The 17,855-nt window shown below is 36.2% G+C and overlaps 1 protein-coding gene across 20 annotated transcripts in view; it reads left to right on the forward strand.

Annotated features, from left to right (window-relative positions):
- The window catches only part of raskol (Ras GTPase-activating protein raskol), a 200,992-nt gene that overhangs the window by 178,604 nt on the left and 4,533 nt on the right, over positions 1 to 17,855 (forward strand). For all 20 annotated transcript variants that reach the window (XM_073079023.1, XM_073079024.1, XM_073079015.1 and 17 more), the window contains 11 exons: positions 3,289 to 3,496; positions 6,353 to 6,422; positions 6,830 to 6,957; positions 7,318 to 7,461; positions 8,214 to 8,359; positions 8,764 to 9,000; positions 9,483 to 9,682; positions 10,570 to 10,775; positions 11,623 to 11,735; positions 16,612 to 16,778; positions 17,235 to 17,453. In XM_073079023.1, the coding sequence (XP_072935124.1) occupies positions 3,289 to 3,496; positions 6,353 to 6,422; positions 6,830 to 6,957; positions 7,318 to 7,461; positions 8,214 to 8,359; positions 8,764 to 9,000; positions 9,483 to 9,682; positions 10,570 to 10,775; positions 11,623 to 11,735; positions 16,612 to 16,778; positions 17,235 to 17,453 (1,838 nt within the window). The remainder of the gene's footprint in view (positions 1 to 3,288; positions 3,497 to 6,352; positions 6,423 to 6,829; positions 6,958 to 7,317; positions 7,462 to 8,213; positions 8,360 to 8,763; positions 9,001 to 9,482; positions 9,683 to 10,569; positions 10,776 to 11,622; positions 11,736 to 16,611; positions 16,779 to 17,234; positions 17,454 to 17,855) is intronic.

Here is a 17,855-nt window from a genome sequence, read left to right on the forward strand (position 1 = left end):
GGACGCAACGATTGTAGTATATTTTTCTGTTTTTTATTAAATGACTCTTTGTAATGTAAACAGTGGTATCGCTAATTGAACGGCATCGCTATCACATTGTCGCGTGGTACTTCCTCGTGGGCGCTTATCGCCGCGTTATCAAAGTAAGGCATTCACGATTGCGTCGGCTAATATATACTCTCACTCGCCTCGGCTTTGAAATAAAAATATTTTTACATAACCCTATTATTAGCGTTTTACCCTTGAATTGAGGGGCATTTATACATCTAAATATATATAACTCAAAGTTGACTGACTGACTGACTTAGTGATCTATCAACGCACAGCCCAAACCACTGGACGGATCGGGCTGAAATTTGGCATGCGTGTAGATGTTATGACGTAGGCATCCGCTAAGAAAGGAATTTGATCAATTCTACCTCCAAGGGGATAAAATAGGGGATGAAAATATTACTTCGCAACGCGAGCGAAGCCGCGGGCAAAAGCTCGTTATATTATAATACTAATGAATTTTGCTGCTTAATGCTTTAGCGATGAAGATATAGCGTAGGGCCACAAGATAATCGTAGTCGTATTAGCACTTGAGGTAACTTTTACAACGTAAACATTATGTCGCGTTATAAATTAACCTCAATGGCTTCACTGAATGCACGGGAGACTCGTTACGTGCAAATTAAACCGTCCTTTTAAAGGTTTAAAATTCTTGGAGCCGCATAAGCGTTTCGCGTTGCGCACTGAACTTGCAATAATTGCGTTGCAGTGACTCACTTCAACGAAGCAATATGGGAGTTTATTGGTAGCGGGTCGTTCACCTCATGAGGGGTGTTTTACTACAGTCACATAACTGTCGAGGCGGTGATAGCTCTGTGGCGCCGGTGAATCCGAAAGGATACGTCAGACAATGCCTGACGCTGTCTGTAACGGAGAAGATTTCAATTGCGTAGGTTTGCGATGATTGATTTGTATATATTAGATAAGTAGGTCAAAAGGGACATAACATATGTCACCCATGTAATATAGAAAGGGTGAAAGGGTCGGGATTGACGTAGCGTGAATATTAATATAACTTTTGCTGTTAGTATGCTCGCATTTTCGTTTTACTTCATACAAAGGTTTAGTACCTAAAGCTTATTAGCCTGAGAACAAATCTTAACGTTATTAATTTTGTGTGCGTAAATAAGTCGAAGCAGTAGATGAGCATGTAGTTTATCTGATGCTAAGCAATTCAAAATTTCGTTCTTCAGAAGTTTGTACTCAAGATTGATTCGTTGTAAAAACGTAGAACTATCAGCAAACTAATTATAATCATCAAATAGCTTAAAAAACGTGATATGCTATCATTATTTCTTTAATCGAATTTCAAAGAAGATTGCATTTGTAGCAAGCCAGCATGTCCCTGAGTCAGAAAAGAAGAAAAACTTATACATGCACATTTATGCTTGTGTACAAATGCGCTTAGTGTATGTGTGTGCGTGTTTAGATTTCTAAGAGACACAGGAAATAATATTGCCTTTAAACGCAATCAAAATGCAGAAACAATGCACAAGTCTCCCGTAAGCAAGTCAATAACGGTAATGGGTTGGTAAGAACATCTGTTGCGTTCACACATCGTGCCATGTCGTGTCGTTGACATGTTATAACGAACCATCGAGGGCTTTTAGATAGATTATGCGGTGTACATTTTTATTTCCCGTTCTATGTCACGTGTATAATATATTGCTTCAAATGATAGCGGATTTTTATAAAAATAAATAATGGTAATAATATAACAAACATTTTATTAATGATGAGTTTGATAGGAAAAAAGTTGTGCGACTAATATGAAGACTTTTGTTTGATGCATAAATATGTGAATATATACTAGTAGCTATTGAATTGAAGTCTACCAATCCACACTTGTCCAGCGCGGTAGACTATGGCCTACTGGCCTGAGAATAGACCCATGCCCAGCAGTGGGACTGTAATACCTTTACAACGATGCAAAACGATGTAATTAAACAAAATACATGTAATATAGAGACATACTCGTAGTATACAATATTATTTGCAAGGACTAATAGAAGAATGAGATTGTTACTCAGAATGAAATAAGGTTGTTGTCTAAAACAAAGGTTTTTGCATGTGTCTCGGCGCATGCGCAGCGGTCACGGGCGGCGTGCACGCAACTTCCGGCGGAAACCACGCCATGCATAGCTCCGTCAGCAGTCCTGTCTTGACGATATTTGAAACAGCGGTTTTCAATAGTTTTCTCTAGTGGTTCATTTGTTACTTGCATTTTTATATAGTGTAGAAAAATAATACATACCTACTCCTAACTGAAAGTGTTTTTTTGACTATTTATTACATTACTTTTCATATGACGCTAAGTTATTATTTTGGATACAATACAAGTGGCAATAACTTATCAGTAATAATCTCTTACTAAGAAGTGAAAAGAGGAAATCTATTTTTCGTTTCACAAGATGACCTTGACATAATTTATTGCTTATTTTGCAATTATTTTATGTTGTATAATACCTGTAGATATAAAAAATATTTGCAAAGACATACCTATTAAACAAGAAATTTCAAAACAGGCAATTTTCAGTTTTATACGCGGTAAACAATGAATTATTGATCCAGGAAGTCTTATATTAGTTGTGTTACCGGATTATAGTAGATGTTTTTGCATCAGCAGGCCGCAAGTTGACCACCGCTACTAACCTAACTAATGTTTACGAACAACGCCTCGGTAACACGAGACCTTAATGTGGAGAATAGGCATTATTGCGTGAACCGCGACCGCATGCCGCCGCGATCACGGCCATTAAACAAGGTTGATTATTTAAAGTAGGTTTGATTGGCGAGCGACGGTGATGCGATTATTTCTACAATCGTTGTCCTGCTTGGGTAATTATTTGTATCAATTTGGATTGCGTATTCGTGTTCGTACTATTTTTGACCTATGTGTGGGGTAATTGTAGCTACAGTTTTTGATTATAGAAGATGAGTAAGATCTCAAAGTGTTGACATTATTTTATTCTGCGATTAACTACGTTGACAAAATTACTTATTTTTTGTGTTTTTCTTTAATAAGATAGTTATGCCTATAACGAAACGTATTTTCAGTTGACATTCCATTAAGGGAATTATGTCACACCGTTTGTCTAAATTATATTTTACTCTTACTATGTTTTTAATTATGTTTTTCTGAAGGATTTTATCTTTCATCGGGTTATTTTACCGTACTCCTTTTATAACTTTATTCGTTGTAATATAAACTAAAATAGTTCATATCTTTGTTCACAGACACATCATACGAGAAGGCATGTCGGCGGGGCTCAGCGCCGAGCACGCCGGTGCCAAGCCCATCACGGCTCGCCAACTTCTTCTTCTCTAAGAGATCCTTCAGAAGCAACCCCCTCAAAAGGACCAAATCAGCGACGAAGTTGGAAAACAAACAGACACGAGCCGCCGTGCCTACGCACCCTCCTACACACGTATTAAGAACTTCAAGGTGAGAATAACTTAAATTAATACAATTCGTATGTAATACAACACTTACGAATATAATGTATTATACGATTTATGTATGTACTTATAACTATTATAACAAGTAGGTAGATAGTTTAGGTAATAACATTAAATTATAACGATTAATTTCAGTTTCTAATACACTGTATGGACACAGTTTCCTATCATCATCAGTATTGCAACAATTGCATATCAAAAACATATATTGCGATGATTACGTAAATTGTGCTATGACAGCGATTGCAAATAAAACGAAGTAACAAACTGAAATAAATCACGCCGATAGCTTAACCATATAAAGATAGAAAATACGTACTCTGTAAGGATTTATAGGAATTTAGATTTATAGCGCTACAAGGGAGACACTTAACGAAGTTATTGCAGTAACCACTGACTGCCCCCTACTTGTACATGATTTATGATTCGTATAAACATTCTCCCTTTATATTTCAACTGGCAACGGATTCGGATATTCGTTTCAATCTCGCCTAACCCCGCGTCTGTTACCACATTATGAGATGTTACCCCAAATGTTTAACATTGTATTAAACATTTGGCTTCTGGCAAACTTTGTGTAGTTTCTTCCACTCATGATTGAATTAAATTTAGTTTGTTTCGGAAATTGAACAACATAAATATGTCAGTTAATATTTGTCATAATAAAGATACAATATATTTTATTAGACCAAAAAATCACTTTGAAGTCGAAGTTTGAAAATAACTTCATATACTTAGTACGCATGACTTCTTATAAGTTATAAGTCATGTTATATCGTAGATAAGTATAGATATCTCACCGCCTTTTAATTGAGGGAAGTCATTAAATGGCTTAAACGGCTGACAAATGTGTCAGCCATTTAATGGCTGTCAAGTTAATTTATGCGGAACAATGCCGACATGTGCAGCTAAGTGGTGCAAAAACACGAAATCGAAGAAAAATTGCGGAGAAATATCGTTTCATTCGTAAATGATCTAAAACTACATTTTTATATATTATTCAAACACGAAAATAGATTACACGTGACATTTCAATTGTCAAAACTGGTTACATTTTCTTGTTAGGAGTAAGTAATCTTTACTAATCTATGTGTTATATTAAAAAAATATTTGTAATTTTCGATTCAATCGTAGGCGAAGACGCGAAATATTCTCTAGGGTAATAATACAGGGTAATGTACAGTATTTTTAACCAAGGGCTTCTTCTCATGCGTGACACGAATTTCGGACACGTCTAATAATATCATAATTTTCTTGTAAAATATTTTATTTGTACGTTTTCAAATTATGACATCGTATTTCAACGCAAAACATAACAAGGATCAAATTAAAGATGAAGCACACACGTAATGAATAGCGCTCTATAATTTACTACCCGCGATCCCCTACAATTTGTTATCCGTAACTCTTGATGAATACAGATATTCTTGTGTTCGTCAAGACGCAATAGTTAATATGAAATTGGTATTTCCCTGTCGACTTTCAAACTGTAATCAAACAAAGAAAGGCCTACACCTCTAGATATTTTTTCTACTCGATACGGTTGTAAGTATAATATAATATATTATTTTTCAACCAACTTCCCAAAGAGAAAGGTTATCCATTCGTGTATGCCTACTTTTTTTCAAAATTGAGTAGAAACATATAATTGTACTAAATTATTTCAATGTCATACAATCAGATTTCATTAAGAATTCATTAAAAGTAATTGTCGTCTGAGAATATTGCGGTATGATGAAAGGTACATAATATTGGTCCACAGAGCTTTGAACTAGTCTCTGAGCAATTTTATGTTAGTCTTAATTAAAATAAGTCATATTATATTCTTAATTCAATTAAAATGTGCTAGAACCCTTTGTGGTTCAACTCTGGCGGCATCACAGCCACACCTATTTCTGCCTAATAACGGCAGTGTTAAGCGCTGCTGTGTTCTGGTTTGAAGGGTGTGGTAAGTGAGACATATTATCAGCTTAGTCCTCAGGAGTACTGGCGCACCTGTGGCCAACGTCAGGTAGGAATATTTTATCCTATCTGGGGTTGATTACAGATGTCCATGTCCGGCAGTAACCACTTACCATCAGATGGACAGCATGCTCGTCTGCTTCTCTTATATTATACAATGAAATTCTGTTCTGATGTCTACGAAAAGCGATGATCATCTTAAAATCACGTGGAATGTATAGGTACTTTCCGTTTATAAAAAGATAAAGTGAGGTACCATAGGTATCCTACTATCATTTACGTTTATAGTACAGTGAAGTAATAAGGATATCGTGACTGTAGTGCGTTAGCTAGGTAGTAACATTGTTTAGGAGTGTCGCCCCGCCCCATCTGCTGTAGTTATTTACTAAAGGTTCTTTAATTACTTCCCCATCCACATAAACACGAAATAACTTCATTGTAACGTGACCGGTATAACGAAGTAATTGGAACGGAAACCTGTGGCTTTTGTTTACGTTTTTGGGTTCCGTATGAACTACATTTGAATACTGATCGTTGTCTTTTTATAGTAAAAGTAGTTTACGAAGAAATTATGTCTTGCCTCTTGTTGATACTTTTGTGTCGTGTTTAACATGCATAAGTAATTCGTCCCATAAGCTAATAAGTAGTAGACCTTTAAAATCAAAGGTAAAGAGATACTACAATGAAATATGTGACAAGAATATTTTTAAATAATATAAAAATATAGTACTACACTACTTGAGATGATTCATATTTTTTGTTGCTTATAAGGAATTTAAGTAAAGCTTATAGCATGGAAGATTTTGATAGGAACCTAGGTGAGGTCTATAGCATGGAATAGATTGACTCGAAAATAAAATATTTTTGTACGTTGTTTCAGATCTCACGAAAGTCTTTTAACAGCACAATCACCAGCCGTATCAACCATGGACTTGGGACCACCGAATCAAGTAAGTAAACACTTTTAATGATAGAGACGGACATTGTTTAAACAAATAAAGCAACTGCTATGGATATTTACTACAACGAAGATGCAAAGAACGAAATAAATTAGTTTAACGTATTTTTATTGGCGTGATGATATACGTGAGCAATATGTTAAATTTTCACCAACTTTTGAAAATATATAGTTTATAGAAGCGTGACAGTTTCAAATATTTTTTCGCAGTCCGACAGGTATGGTAAAGTAAGTTTCTGTTTCTATTTGACCTCAAATCAATGTAACTTAAATCGACCTATAAATAATTGTATTTACAATTGGTTATATCCGTTCGTTGATTAATGTCATGAAAAAAAGTATATGTTTATAATAATACATATTATTCTCTTCGTTTCTTATTATATATTATTATTCCAGGTTGAAATCCGTGCGCTACATTCATCGGTTCTGGGTAGGCCACACTGCTTCGCGCTCAGTGCTGAGAACCGCGCACCACGGTACTTCGCCTGTGCATCGCGGAAGGAAAGGGACCGATGGATATACAGGTACTATTCCATGGTTATTTCTTATTACTGATCAATTTGGTTCATATTACTCTGTGCGCACTAAGTTCGTAATTTCGCCGCCGCCGCTGAAGTTTCCAACATATCCCACTACGGATTCAAGTTAACGATCTGTTTCTAACGACTCTTCAAGCAATGAACGGTATTGACAGTTTTGCTCTATATAGTAATTAAATAGAAGAAATAATGCCATCTTTTAAAATATTTAACAGTTGTTTTATTAGATATTTATGTTCAATTACTTTTGAACGCACCCAGAAAATAAAATAGTAAACCTTATGAAATTGGTTATGTTTAATTACAATTTTAAATGTCTTATACATAACTTAATTTATATTCCAGCTTACGACAGGCAGCGCGGCCGGATGAGATGCGCACGCGCCGGTGCGAGAGAACGGTGAAACTTTGGCTTCTGGAGGCCAAGGCCATCCCGCCCAAGAAGAGATATTATTGCGAGATAATGCTGGACGACACCCTTTATGCGAGGTATGTTAATAATAAATAAAATATTCGTCCCATGAGATATATTTTTGCAAAGAGTTTTTATCGCTTTTGGTACTTTGACCAAATATTAAAATAAATTTAACGAAAGAAAGTGAATCACTGGTCTATTTCATTATTCTTTGAGAATTTTCACTTTTTTGCGTGATTACATCAATAAGTATGTAATTAGTAATTATACCTACTTATTGGTGTTATCGTAATAACCTATTCCAAGTTAAACACAAAAAACTGGAAATGTTGTGAGAACTACGACATTTCTCTACTATTGAAACAAATCATATCAGCACACTTTGTGTACGCCAAAATATGTGTGCACTGGATTTATAATTTATCCACGAGAGAGACACGTTCGCTATGCTTGGCTTACTGTTACGTCGTAAATAGCAGAAAATTGTAGCGCAATCACTGAGTTTAAGCTTCACATCAGTACCGTTGGGATCATATTACATTGCAGTATTAAATTAGTTGGTTCTGCATAGTAACGTAGTAAACAACCTCTTCGGAAATAATCTTTGATTCTTTATATATAAGTTGTATTCACATACACATATAACACATTATTGTCCCACTGCTGGGTACGGGTCTCCTCTCAGAATGAGAAGAATTAGGCCATAGTTCAACGCGCTGGCCAAGTGCGTATTGGTAGACTTACCTTTGAGATTTTTTTAATCCTTTTTTAATAGTTATTCAACGCATAAAGCCTGCTAATCTGTACCCATTTCATACAATTCCAGATCATCATCGAAACTGAAGACAGAGCTGTGTTTCTGGGGCGAGGTGTACGAGTTCAGCGGGCTGCAGGCGGTGCGCGCCATCCACGTCAACGTGTACCGCGAGCCCGAGCGGCGCGCGCGCAAGCGGGACAAGCACGCTCTTGTCGGTTAGTACTGCGTACTGTTATAGATATACTACTCCAGATCATCGTCGAAACTGGAGACGGAGCTGTGTTTCTGGGGCGAGGTGTACGAGTTCAGCGGTGCATGCCATCCAAGTCAAAGTGTACCGCGAGCCCTGAGATTTCCTTAAAAATGCTTCAACGTAACGTTGTTGATCTGAAGGCGCCCAGCGGTAGGACTGTTATGGTTTCATGACAATAGTGACAAATAAAAATATGCCTGTGATCTTAATTCATTTTTGATTTATTGGTTAGTCAGTTTGTTTGCTTGTAAAAGTTAATAATGAACTAAAAGCAGAATCATCATCACAGACAAAGACCTAAACATAGTGTACATGTGTTGTGTGAAAAGTCGTGCACTAAAAATTAACCCCCTTTCATCTTTCCAGGTACAGTACGCATCCCGGTCGACGACGTATCGTCGCGATACCTCAACGAGCGGTGGTACCCGGTGAGCGAGGAGAAGCCGGTGTCGCCGGGCCGCGCGCCCGCACCGGCGCCCGCGCTGCGCATCAAGTGCCGCTACCAGTGTGTGGACGTGCTGCCGATTGATCACTACGCAAGATTCCTTGACTACCTCAAGCGGAACTACCGGCGGCTGTGCGAGCATCTTGAGCCTGTTATTGGTGAGTTCCAGTCAACTTATATCCTTTTTTTTCTCTTATTTGGTCTTCGTTTATTAATGTTTGTCTATTACTTAATTATAATGGCGGTGTATGGTCAAGATTATTTAGTTGATCGCATTTACTTTAATTTATGAATAATACGTCATTTTGATTGATTAAATAGAAAGTTATGAGTAAGCGTCACAATTTCTTACGTAAAGATAGCGAGAAAATTATATTTCATTTAATAATATGTCATCATTTTATTCCTATTTTATTTTCCCTTCTTCTATGCCTTGGACTCCCGATTTTAGGATCATTTTTTTTCATCATTTATGATAATGTCAAGACAAATCACGTACAAGATATTTCTTGGTGCAGATTGCTAGAACCATCCACGTTTTTTTACATTATTATAGCTTTCTCCACAACCTAAGCAAAAAATCCACGTTTTGTTTATTCATTCATCTCTTCATACACATTAATTCATTTCGTCCATCCAGGTGTGAAAGCAAAGGAGGACATCGGCAGCGCGCTAGTGCTGTGCATGGCGGGCGCGGGGCTGGCGCCGCGCTACCTGGCCGACGTGGTCGCGCTCGACGTGCGCCGCACCGGCGACCACTCGCTCACCTTCCGCGGCAACTCCCTCGCCACCAAGAGCATGGAGGCGTATCTCAAACTCGTCGGGGATCAGTATCTCCAGGTAACTTATCTGATACTTTCAATACACATTCTGACAATTAATGTTTTCAAATTCAAACTAATAAACAACAAAATTTAGATGTGGGTTAAATGGGCGGATAAAACATTTGTGTGTAAATTATCCTTTTACTTTCAATGGTCATTTCAATGTTCGAGATTTCTTTTTATTTGAAAAAAACTACAATTGATGAATGATGTAAGAAACAGCGTATCAGCCTATTTAATCCTTAATTAATAGATTAATGATACATATTTAAGCAAAAGTAATTATAGGTATGTTGCATGTGGTTGACTGCCAAAAATGTCGATTCTTTTCACCATCTGGGTGATACAGTACTCTGTATCTAATAAAAAAAATATAGTCAAAAACCTCGTCGCATTAATATGCGACGAGGTTTTTGACTATATTTTTTACTACTTTCTAAGTCAATCATTGGTATGGTATTGTTTTATGTTGAGAAACAGAAGAGAAAAATAAGGCAGTACTTCTTCTTTCATAATTTTTTCGCGTATTGGCCATTATTTATCATTAATTTTGGAGTTGTTAAACCCTTTGTGGTTCGACTCCGGCGGCACCACCGCCACACCTATTTCTGCTTTATAAGAGAAGTGTTAAACGCTGCTGTGTACTGGTTTGAAGGGTGTGGTAAGGGAGACATACTTTTCCGAGGCATTCCAGCTTAGATCTCAGGGTAGCGGCGCACCTGTGGCCGGCCTCAGGTAGGAATATCTAATCCTATCTGGGGGTTGGTTACACATGTCCATGGGTGGCAGTGGTACTTACCATCAAGTGGACTCCATGCTCGCCTGCGACCCCTATATTATAAAAAAGTAATTTATTATTAAGTATGTATTGTTCTTCCACACTTAACACGTTGTCGTCAACAGGAGACGCTGGGCGAGGCGGTGTGCGCGGCGGCGGGCCCGGGCGCGGAGTGCGAGGTGGACCCGCTGCGCGCGGGCGGCGGCGCGGCGCTGCGCCGGCAGCAGGCCGCGCTGCGCGACGCCGCCGCGCTCGCCTGGCGCGCCATCGCCGCCTCCGCGCCGCGCTTCCCGCCGCCGCTGCGCGACTGCTTCGCCACCTTCCGCGAGAGGTACGTACACGGCACAGCAAACGATTCGCACGCAGTACACATCCTTACTAGAGATGTGCCGAGTCAGGTCGACTCGAGTCAGTACTCGAGTACTTACATAAACTCGCATACTCGAGTACTAATAAGTGATACTCGAATACCGATGGTACTCGTACACTCCAGTCTTATGTACCTTATATAGGCCAACGAGTGAATACAATACCAATTGTGCAAGGAACGATTTGTTTAGTAACTCGGTTAAAATCAGAGTAAAATAACCAGTAACTCAAGTACATCGAGTATTCGAGTACTCGAGTACTCTGGACTCGAGTACTGACTCGATTCTTTTTTATATGAGTACTAAAGTACTCGAATACCAAAAATGGCCAACTGGGCACATCATTAATCCTTACCATACCTAACCTACCCAAATAATTATAATGTATTTAGTACCACATGGATCTAAATTCACATCACTCAAAGATACGGCATTAAATGTATACATCGCTAAAACATGAACACCATTAAAATAGTTATTATATGAGATCATAACGAATAAATATTAGTAGATTTTTTCAGCCTTATTAACAAATATGGTTTATATCGAAATATATAGTATTAGATTAATCTTCAGTATTATGTACAAAACAAACGTAGACCAAACAAAACATCGAACACAGTGTTAAAGAATCGTTTCGCTATTTGCAATTATTGTTCCAAATGTACTTTACGTTTTTCAATTATATTTTGAATTGATAATGTTATAGTAAAGCACGCTTACAAATTGTTCTCCTCTTCTTCGCTCGTTTTGCTTTGATTAAAATTAATACTTTTTTTTATTAATTCAATTATGTTTTATTATTTTCAGATTAATTGCAATGGGCCGAGAAGACATCTCGGATAACCTGATCAGCGCTTCAATCTTCCTTCGATTCCTTTGCCCCGCTATTCTCTCTCCTAGTCTCTTTGGAATTACTCACGGTAAGTTAATTTAGATCATTAGATCATTAGTGTAATTTTAAAGTTCCATTACATGATTTCATGGAGGAATAAGGTTTATTTTGACCTAGTAATTCTAAACCAAATGCAAAAAAAAGAAATACATCTAAATGGCACATTTATAAGCGTAAAAGACGGATGCAATTCTTTTTATATCCCTTTATTAGGTTGCTAGTACTCGAATGCGAATTGGTGGAGAAAGGTACGTTAGTGGCCAATACGTGTAACATATTATCGAACCGGCCATGACATAGGTACATATGGTTTAATGACTACAACCTATTGATAACAAACGCGACTGACTTTATAGCGTGCCGAATCACGAAATTGTGCAAAAAAATGGCTTCTAATAATCACCTATCCAAATCTGCCGGTAGAACGTGCCGAATTTAATCGTGCAAATTATTTGACTTTTTTATATTACTATTAATAATCACCTACCTTACCCTCGACCTCACCCAACGTAGTTACTACGAGAGTAATGGTATACACATCAGTTGTGATTTAAATAGATCGGATATAAAAGATATATATAGGGTCCGTAAAAGGAAAGAGGGGCCACAAAATACACCGATTATTGTGGAAACAACTTCGACCTTAATAAAAAATGACTTTTTTAAAATGAGTAAAGCATTTAATATAAAACATAAATCGAAGATAACCACAAAACATCTAGGATTTCGTACAGCAACTGACACTCCAGTTTTTATATCTGAAAATTTAACTGCAAAATCGTCGCGCCTTTACTTTCTTGGGAGAGAATTGGTCAAGTCAAAGTGCTATAAATTTTGTTGGTCCGCCTACGGCAAAGTGTATATAAGAAAAGATGAAAATTCATCTATAATTTTAATAAAAAACGAGTTGCAAGCTCAAAAATTACTCCAAGGAGACTGACTATGTTTAGAATTTGTGATTTTGGATAACCTCATACTAATAGTTAAGTTTACATTATTTTTGTTTATTTTATCAGTTATTTTTTATTGTAAAACAAATAATTTTATATTTACTGATACTTACTGCTCGAAAAATCATAAGTTTACATTCTTTTTGTTTATTTTATCAGTTATTTTTTTATTGTAAAACAAATAATTTTATATTTACTTATACTTACTGCTCGAAAAATCATTTACACTCTACACTATACACACAATTAACATGCTGTTCGCTTAACGACATATCTCACACTCTCGCATACAACGAATTAAAATTTATTAAATCATTTTTCGTTCAAAACTACGCCCGTAAATCATGTGCACTAGTATATAAAAATGAATTATATAATTTTCTTTTAACTAACAACATTTATATTGATTCACGCAACACATACGTACTCTTACTCGTGGGTTATCACTATGGATAGTTCTTTAACTATATTACAAGAAGTAGATAAAACTGAAATATCCTCGTCATTTAACTGCGACATTGAAAACCTAAACAAACACATACGAATAAATAAAAACTATATAACTGATTTAACTATCATTACGCAGAATATCAGAAGTATATATAAAAACTTAGACGACCTGCAAATTACGTTATCTAATTTTAAATATGGTATTGATATATTAATATTAACAGAATGTAGACTTGACTCCAAAAAACTAATACCTACAATAAATAATTACAAATCAATTCATACTACAAGTCACATTAATCAAAACGATGGGGTTACAATATTCTTCAAAAATAATCTTAAGCCTAAAATAAAAGAAGTCGTTTTACAAGACGCCTCATGCCTGCAAATAGAAATATTTAACTACGTTATATTAGGTATTTATAGATCACCTTCAAATATAAATACTCAAAAATTTACTGAGTCTCTCTGTTCACACTTAGATAACCTGAAAAACTTTAAAAACATCATAATAACCGGTGATATAAATATAAATCTTATCTCCAAAATAAACGAAACCAACGTTGAATATTCTAATAGAATACATTACCTTAATATGTTATCTACATTTGGCTTATTACCAGGTCATACATTAACTACGAGGGAAAATAGTTGTTTAGACCATGTCATCTTAAAGTTGCATAGAAAAAGAGTCCACGCTAATATAGCTGTTCTGAATACAACTATAACTGACCACAATATGGTGTTATTATGTTTGGCTAAAATAAAAGAGATAAACGTATGTTCGAAAACAAAAGTCTACACTAATTTTGAAACAGCTCTTAAAAGCTTAGCTAACAAAAATTTAACCAGTTTACTACACTGTGAAGATCCTAATGATCTCGTTGAAAAATTAATTAATAAAATATCCGCAGCCCTACTGGAGAATACTACCACTACAATTCTTCCTAAAAGCCAACGAATTTTAAAGCCTTGGATAACTCCAGGAATTTTGCGATGTATCCGAAACAGAAATAACATACAAAAGCAGCTCAAAAAGAACCCATGTGATGACATATTAAAAATTACATATAAAAGGTATAGAAACTATTGCAATAATCTAATTAAAAAATTGAAACGTGTTTATGAAAGAAAATTGTTATTAACCAAAAACCCTAAAATACTTTGGAACAATATTAAACATATTACTAATACAAAACATGCTAAAACTTCTTGCGATGAGTTGCTACAAACAGAAACTTGTCCAATTAAATCTATCAATAATGTGAATAACTTTTTTGCTAATATAGGTCGTAAACTTGCCGAAGACATAATTAATAATAATCTTACAGTATATAACTCCTTGTTAAACATTACACCACATAAGTCATCGTTTGTATTACTAGATACTGATCCTGAAGAAATTAACACAATAATAACAAACTTAAAAATAGACTCTGCTGCAGGATGGGATAATATACCCAGTAAATTTCTTAAACTCTCCAAAAACTTAATCGTTCCTATCATCTGCTACATGGCGAACCTTTGTTTCTCTAAGGGTGTTTTCCCCATGTTATTAAAAAAATCAATAATTACCCCTGTGCACAAGAGTGGAAATAAAAATGAGGTTACTAATTATAGACCAATATCAATCCTAACTAGTATATCCAAAATTTTAGAAAAATTAATAAATAACAGGTTGATACAGTATCTTAATAAATACAATATTCTATCGGATCGGCAATACGGTTTCAGACGCGGAAAATCTACACAAGACGCCATTTTAGACTTAACTACATATATAACTGACCAACTAGATCGTAAAAACAAATGTCTGACTGTCTTTTTAGACCTCAAAAAGGCATTTGATACTGTGTCTATTTCCAAACTTGCCGGCAAATTAGATAGGATCGGTGTCAGAGGAAGCCAACTTAAATTGATAACGAATTACTTAAGCGATCGTACACAAAGAGTTAAAATTGGGAACTATATCAGTAATGACCTTCAAGTGACATATGGTGCTCCGCAAGGTAGTGTGCTCGGACCTACTTTATTTCTCATCTACATCAATGATTTGTGTAACCTAAAACTAACTAATGGACATATTTATGCATATGCAGATGATACTGCTATTGTGTTTACAGGGAAAACGTGGGAAGAAGTTTACAGCACCGCAGAAGCGGGATTATCCAAAGTTAATTTTTGGCTTAAGCAAAATTTACTGTCACTTAATCCTACCAAGACTAATTTTATTTGTTTCTCTATCAACAAACGTACTCAACCTACAATACCTACTCTTAAGATTCACACTTGTGAGCTACAGCAAAACAGCTGCACTTGTCCTGTAATCGGAAAAGTAGCTTCTATCAAGTATTTGGGTATAATGATCGATCAAAGGCTTTCCTGGCACACTCATCTGGAAGTAACAACTGGTAGAATTCGTAAAATGATTTGGATGTTCAAAAACCTTAGATACGTAGCATCAAATAAAATTTTAGAGCAAGTCTATACTGCTCTTGTGCAGTCAATATTGATATACTGCATCCCAGTATGGGGTGGAGCCTCTAAAATGAAGTTTCTTGAACTTGAACGAGCCCAACGATCGTTAATAAAAGTCATGTATAGTAAACCCTACAGATTTCCGACACAAGAATTATACCAAATTAGCCAACTACTGAGTGTGAGAAAACTATACATACTACACATAATATTAGAAAAACACAAAAACGCAATATTTGAAACAAATAAGAATATAAGAAGATTAAAAATTCATTCAGCTGGTGTTAAAACTTATTTCGCTAGTCATCAATTTATGAAACAATCTGTACTGGTATATAATAAAGTGAACAAAATATTAAACATTATTACTATGAGTAAACGGACCATTAAGAAAACTGTGATTGATTGGCTAACTAAACTTGACTATAGTGAAATTGAAGCTCTGTTAAATGTAATCTCATGATTAGTCAAGTACATGCAAACTAAATGACACGCGCACGCATACACACGCATGCACACACGCACACATACCCACACACACTCACCCAAACACACACACACACACACACACACACACACACGCAAATATACGTAATATTAGATATGTTAAATTTATTATAATAACTATACAAGTAATATACTGTTACAAAAGCAAATTGTATTAATATTAGTATGTAAGATACGGAAGAGCGGGGCATCCTGGCACAGGTATTATATTTACTTAAAAGGATGCTCCAACACCAACTCATATGTATGTACACAATTTGTTAACGTAATAAAGTATTTTTGATTTTTTTGATTTTGATACACAAATTACATATACATACTCGTAAATATTACTTGATGATCAACCACAGTATTAGTAATTGCATACGAGGAACACTTGGCACTTTGCATAAGTACAAATTAGAAATAAACAAAGATAATTATATTCATATTAAATATTACAGCAACAAAACTATTGAAAATAGAAAAATTGATGACCCATTCCAATTATGAACACCGATTTAAATTCGTTATCACCAGAATACCCGAACGAGCGAGCGGCGCGCAACCTGACGCTGGTGGCGAAGACGCTGCAGACGCTGGCCAACTTCACGCGCTTCCAGGGCAAGGAGGCCTTCATGGAGTTCCTCAACGACTTCCTCGAGCAGGAGGCCCCCAACATGAAGGCTTTTCTTAGAGCTATTTCGGTGAGTTACTATAAGGTACCGGCTTCTTTATATGTCACACTTTTTAATTTCCTGTCTTGACGATTTTTATGGCTGTTTTCTGGGTAAAAAGTTGGAAGTTTCTGTAATTATGTTTGGCAGCAACTGTATTGTAATACAACTTTGCATTACAATACAGTAGCAATGCATTGGCGACTCCTCTGGTGTTGCAAATGTCCATAGGCGACGTTGACTACTTTCCATCAGGTAGCACGTCTGCTTAGTCATTAGGTTAAACAATAAAAATCAAAAGAACTTGTAAAATTTAATACCAATAATAAATATGCTCCAGTTTTTTGGTGTGTGTAAATATTTTATATTTATGTATTAATAAGATTTCTGTTGATTACCGATATTGTATAATAATTTGTCCCAAATTACACATTGGTACTTCATATATGCACGTGTTTTTATCTTATACTATTCGTCAATCCACAGACGCGACCCGAGCAACAGCAGCAGCAGCAACAGCAGCAACAGCAACAGCAGCAACAACAGCAGCAGCAGCAGCAGGAGAGCAGCAAGCGCAACTCGAGCGCGGACGCGGTGCAGCCCGACCCCGAGTGGGCGCCGCACGTGGACCTCGGCAAGCAGCTCGCCACGCTGCACGGCCTGCTCGTTGATAGCCTGCCCAAGCTGCCGCCGGGGAGGATACAGGTAATTATTACCCAAATGCTTCAAATGCTCCAAATAAATAATTATTGTTGAAACTAAAATTGGTAACTATAATCGTAATTCAATTATAAATAATTATTTCTGGAACTAGAATCGGAGAAGCAGATGGTTGACAGGTTATGCTGAACACGGAAAGACTAGTACACATACACCCAAACCTAAAAAGTAACTTACAAAAATCTAAATTCATTTAAATGTTCGCATGGCCAAAAATTACACCTGAGATACTTTATATTTTATGTTTCATCGATATGGTGAGTTTGGGGTACGACAAAATTATATGAATATTACTCAGTACTCAGTATAATACTAAAAATACTACAGTGCGATAGACTTTTAACGAGACAAATCACGATAAGTACTTAAGTAACCATGACTAAACTG

The sequence above is a fragment of the Epargyreus clarus genome, unplaced genomic scaffold, assembly GCF_041222505.1.
Source record: "Epargyreus clarus isolate Ecla_fem2 unplaced genomic scaffold, WU_Ecla_fem_2.2 ptg000014l, whole genome shotgun sequence".
In the NCBI taxonomy this organism is placed as follows: domain Eukaryota; kingdom Metazoa; phylum Arthropoda; class Insecta; order Lepidoptera; family Hesperiidae; genus Epargyreus; species Epargyreus clarus.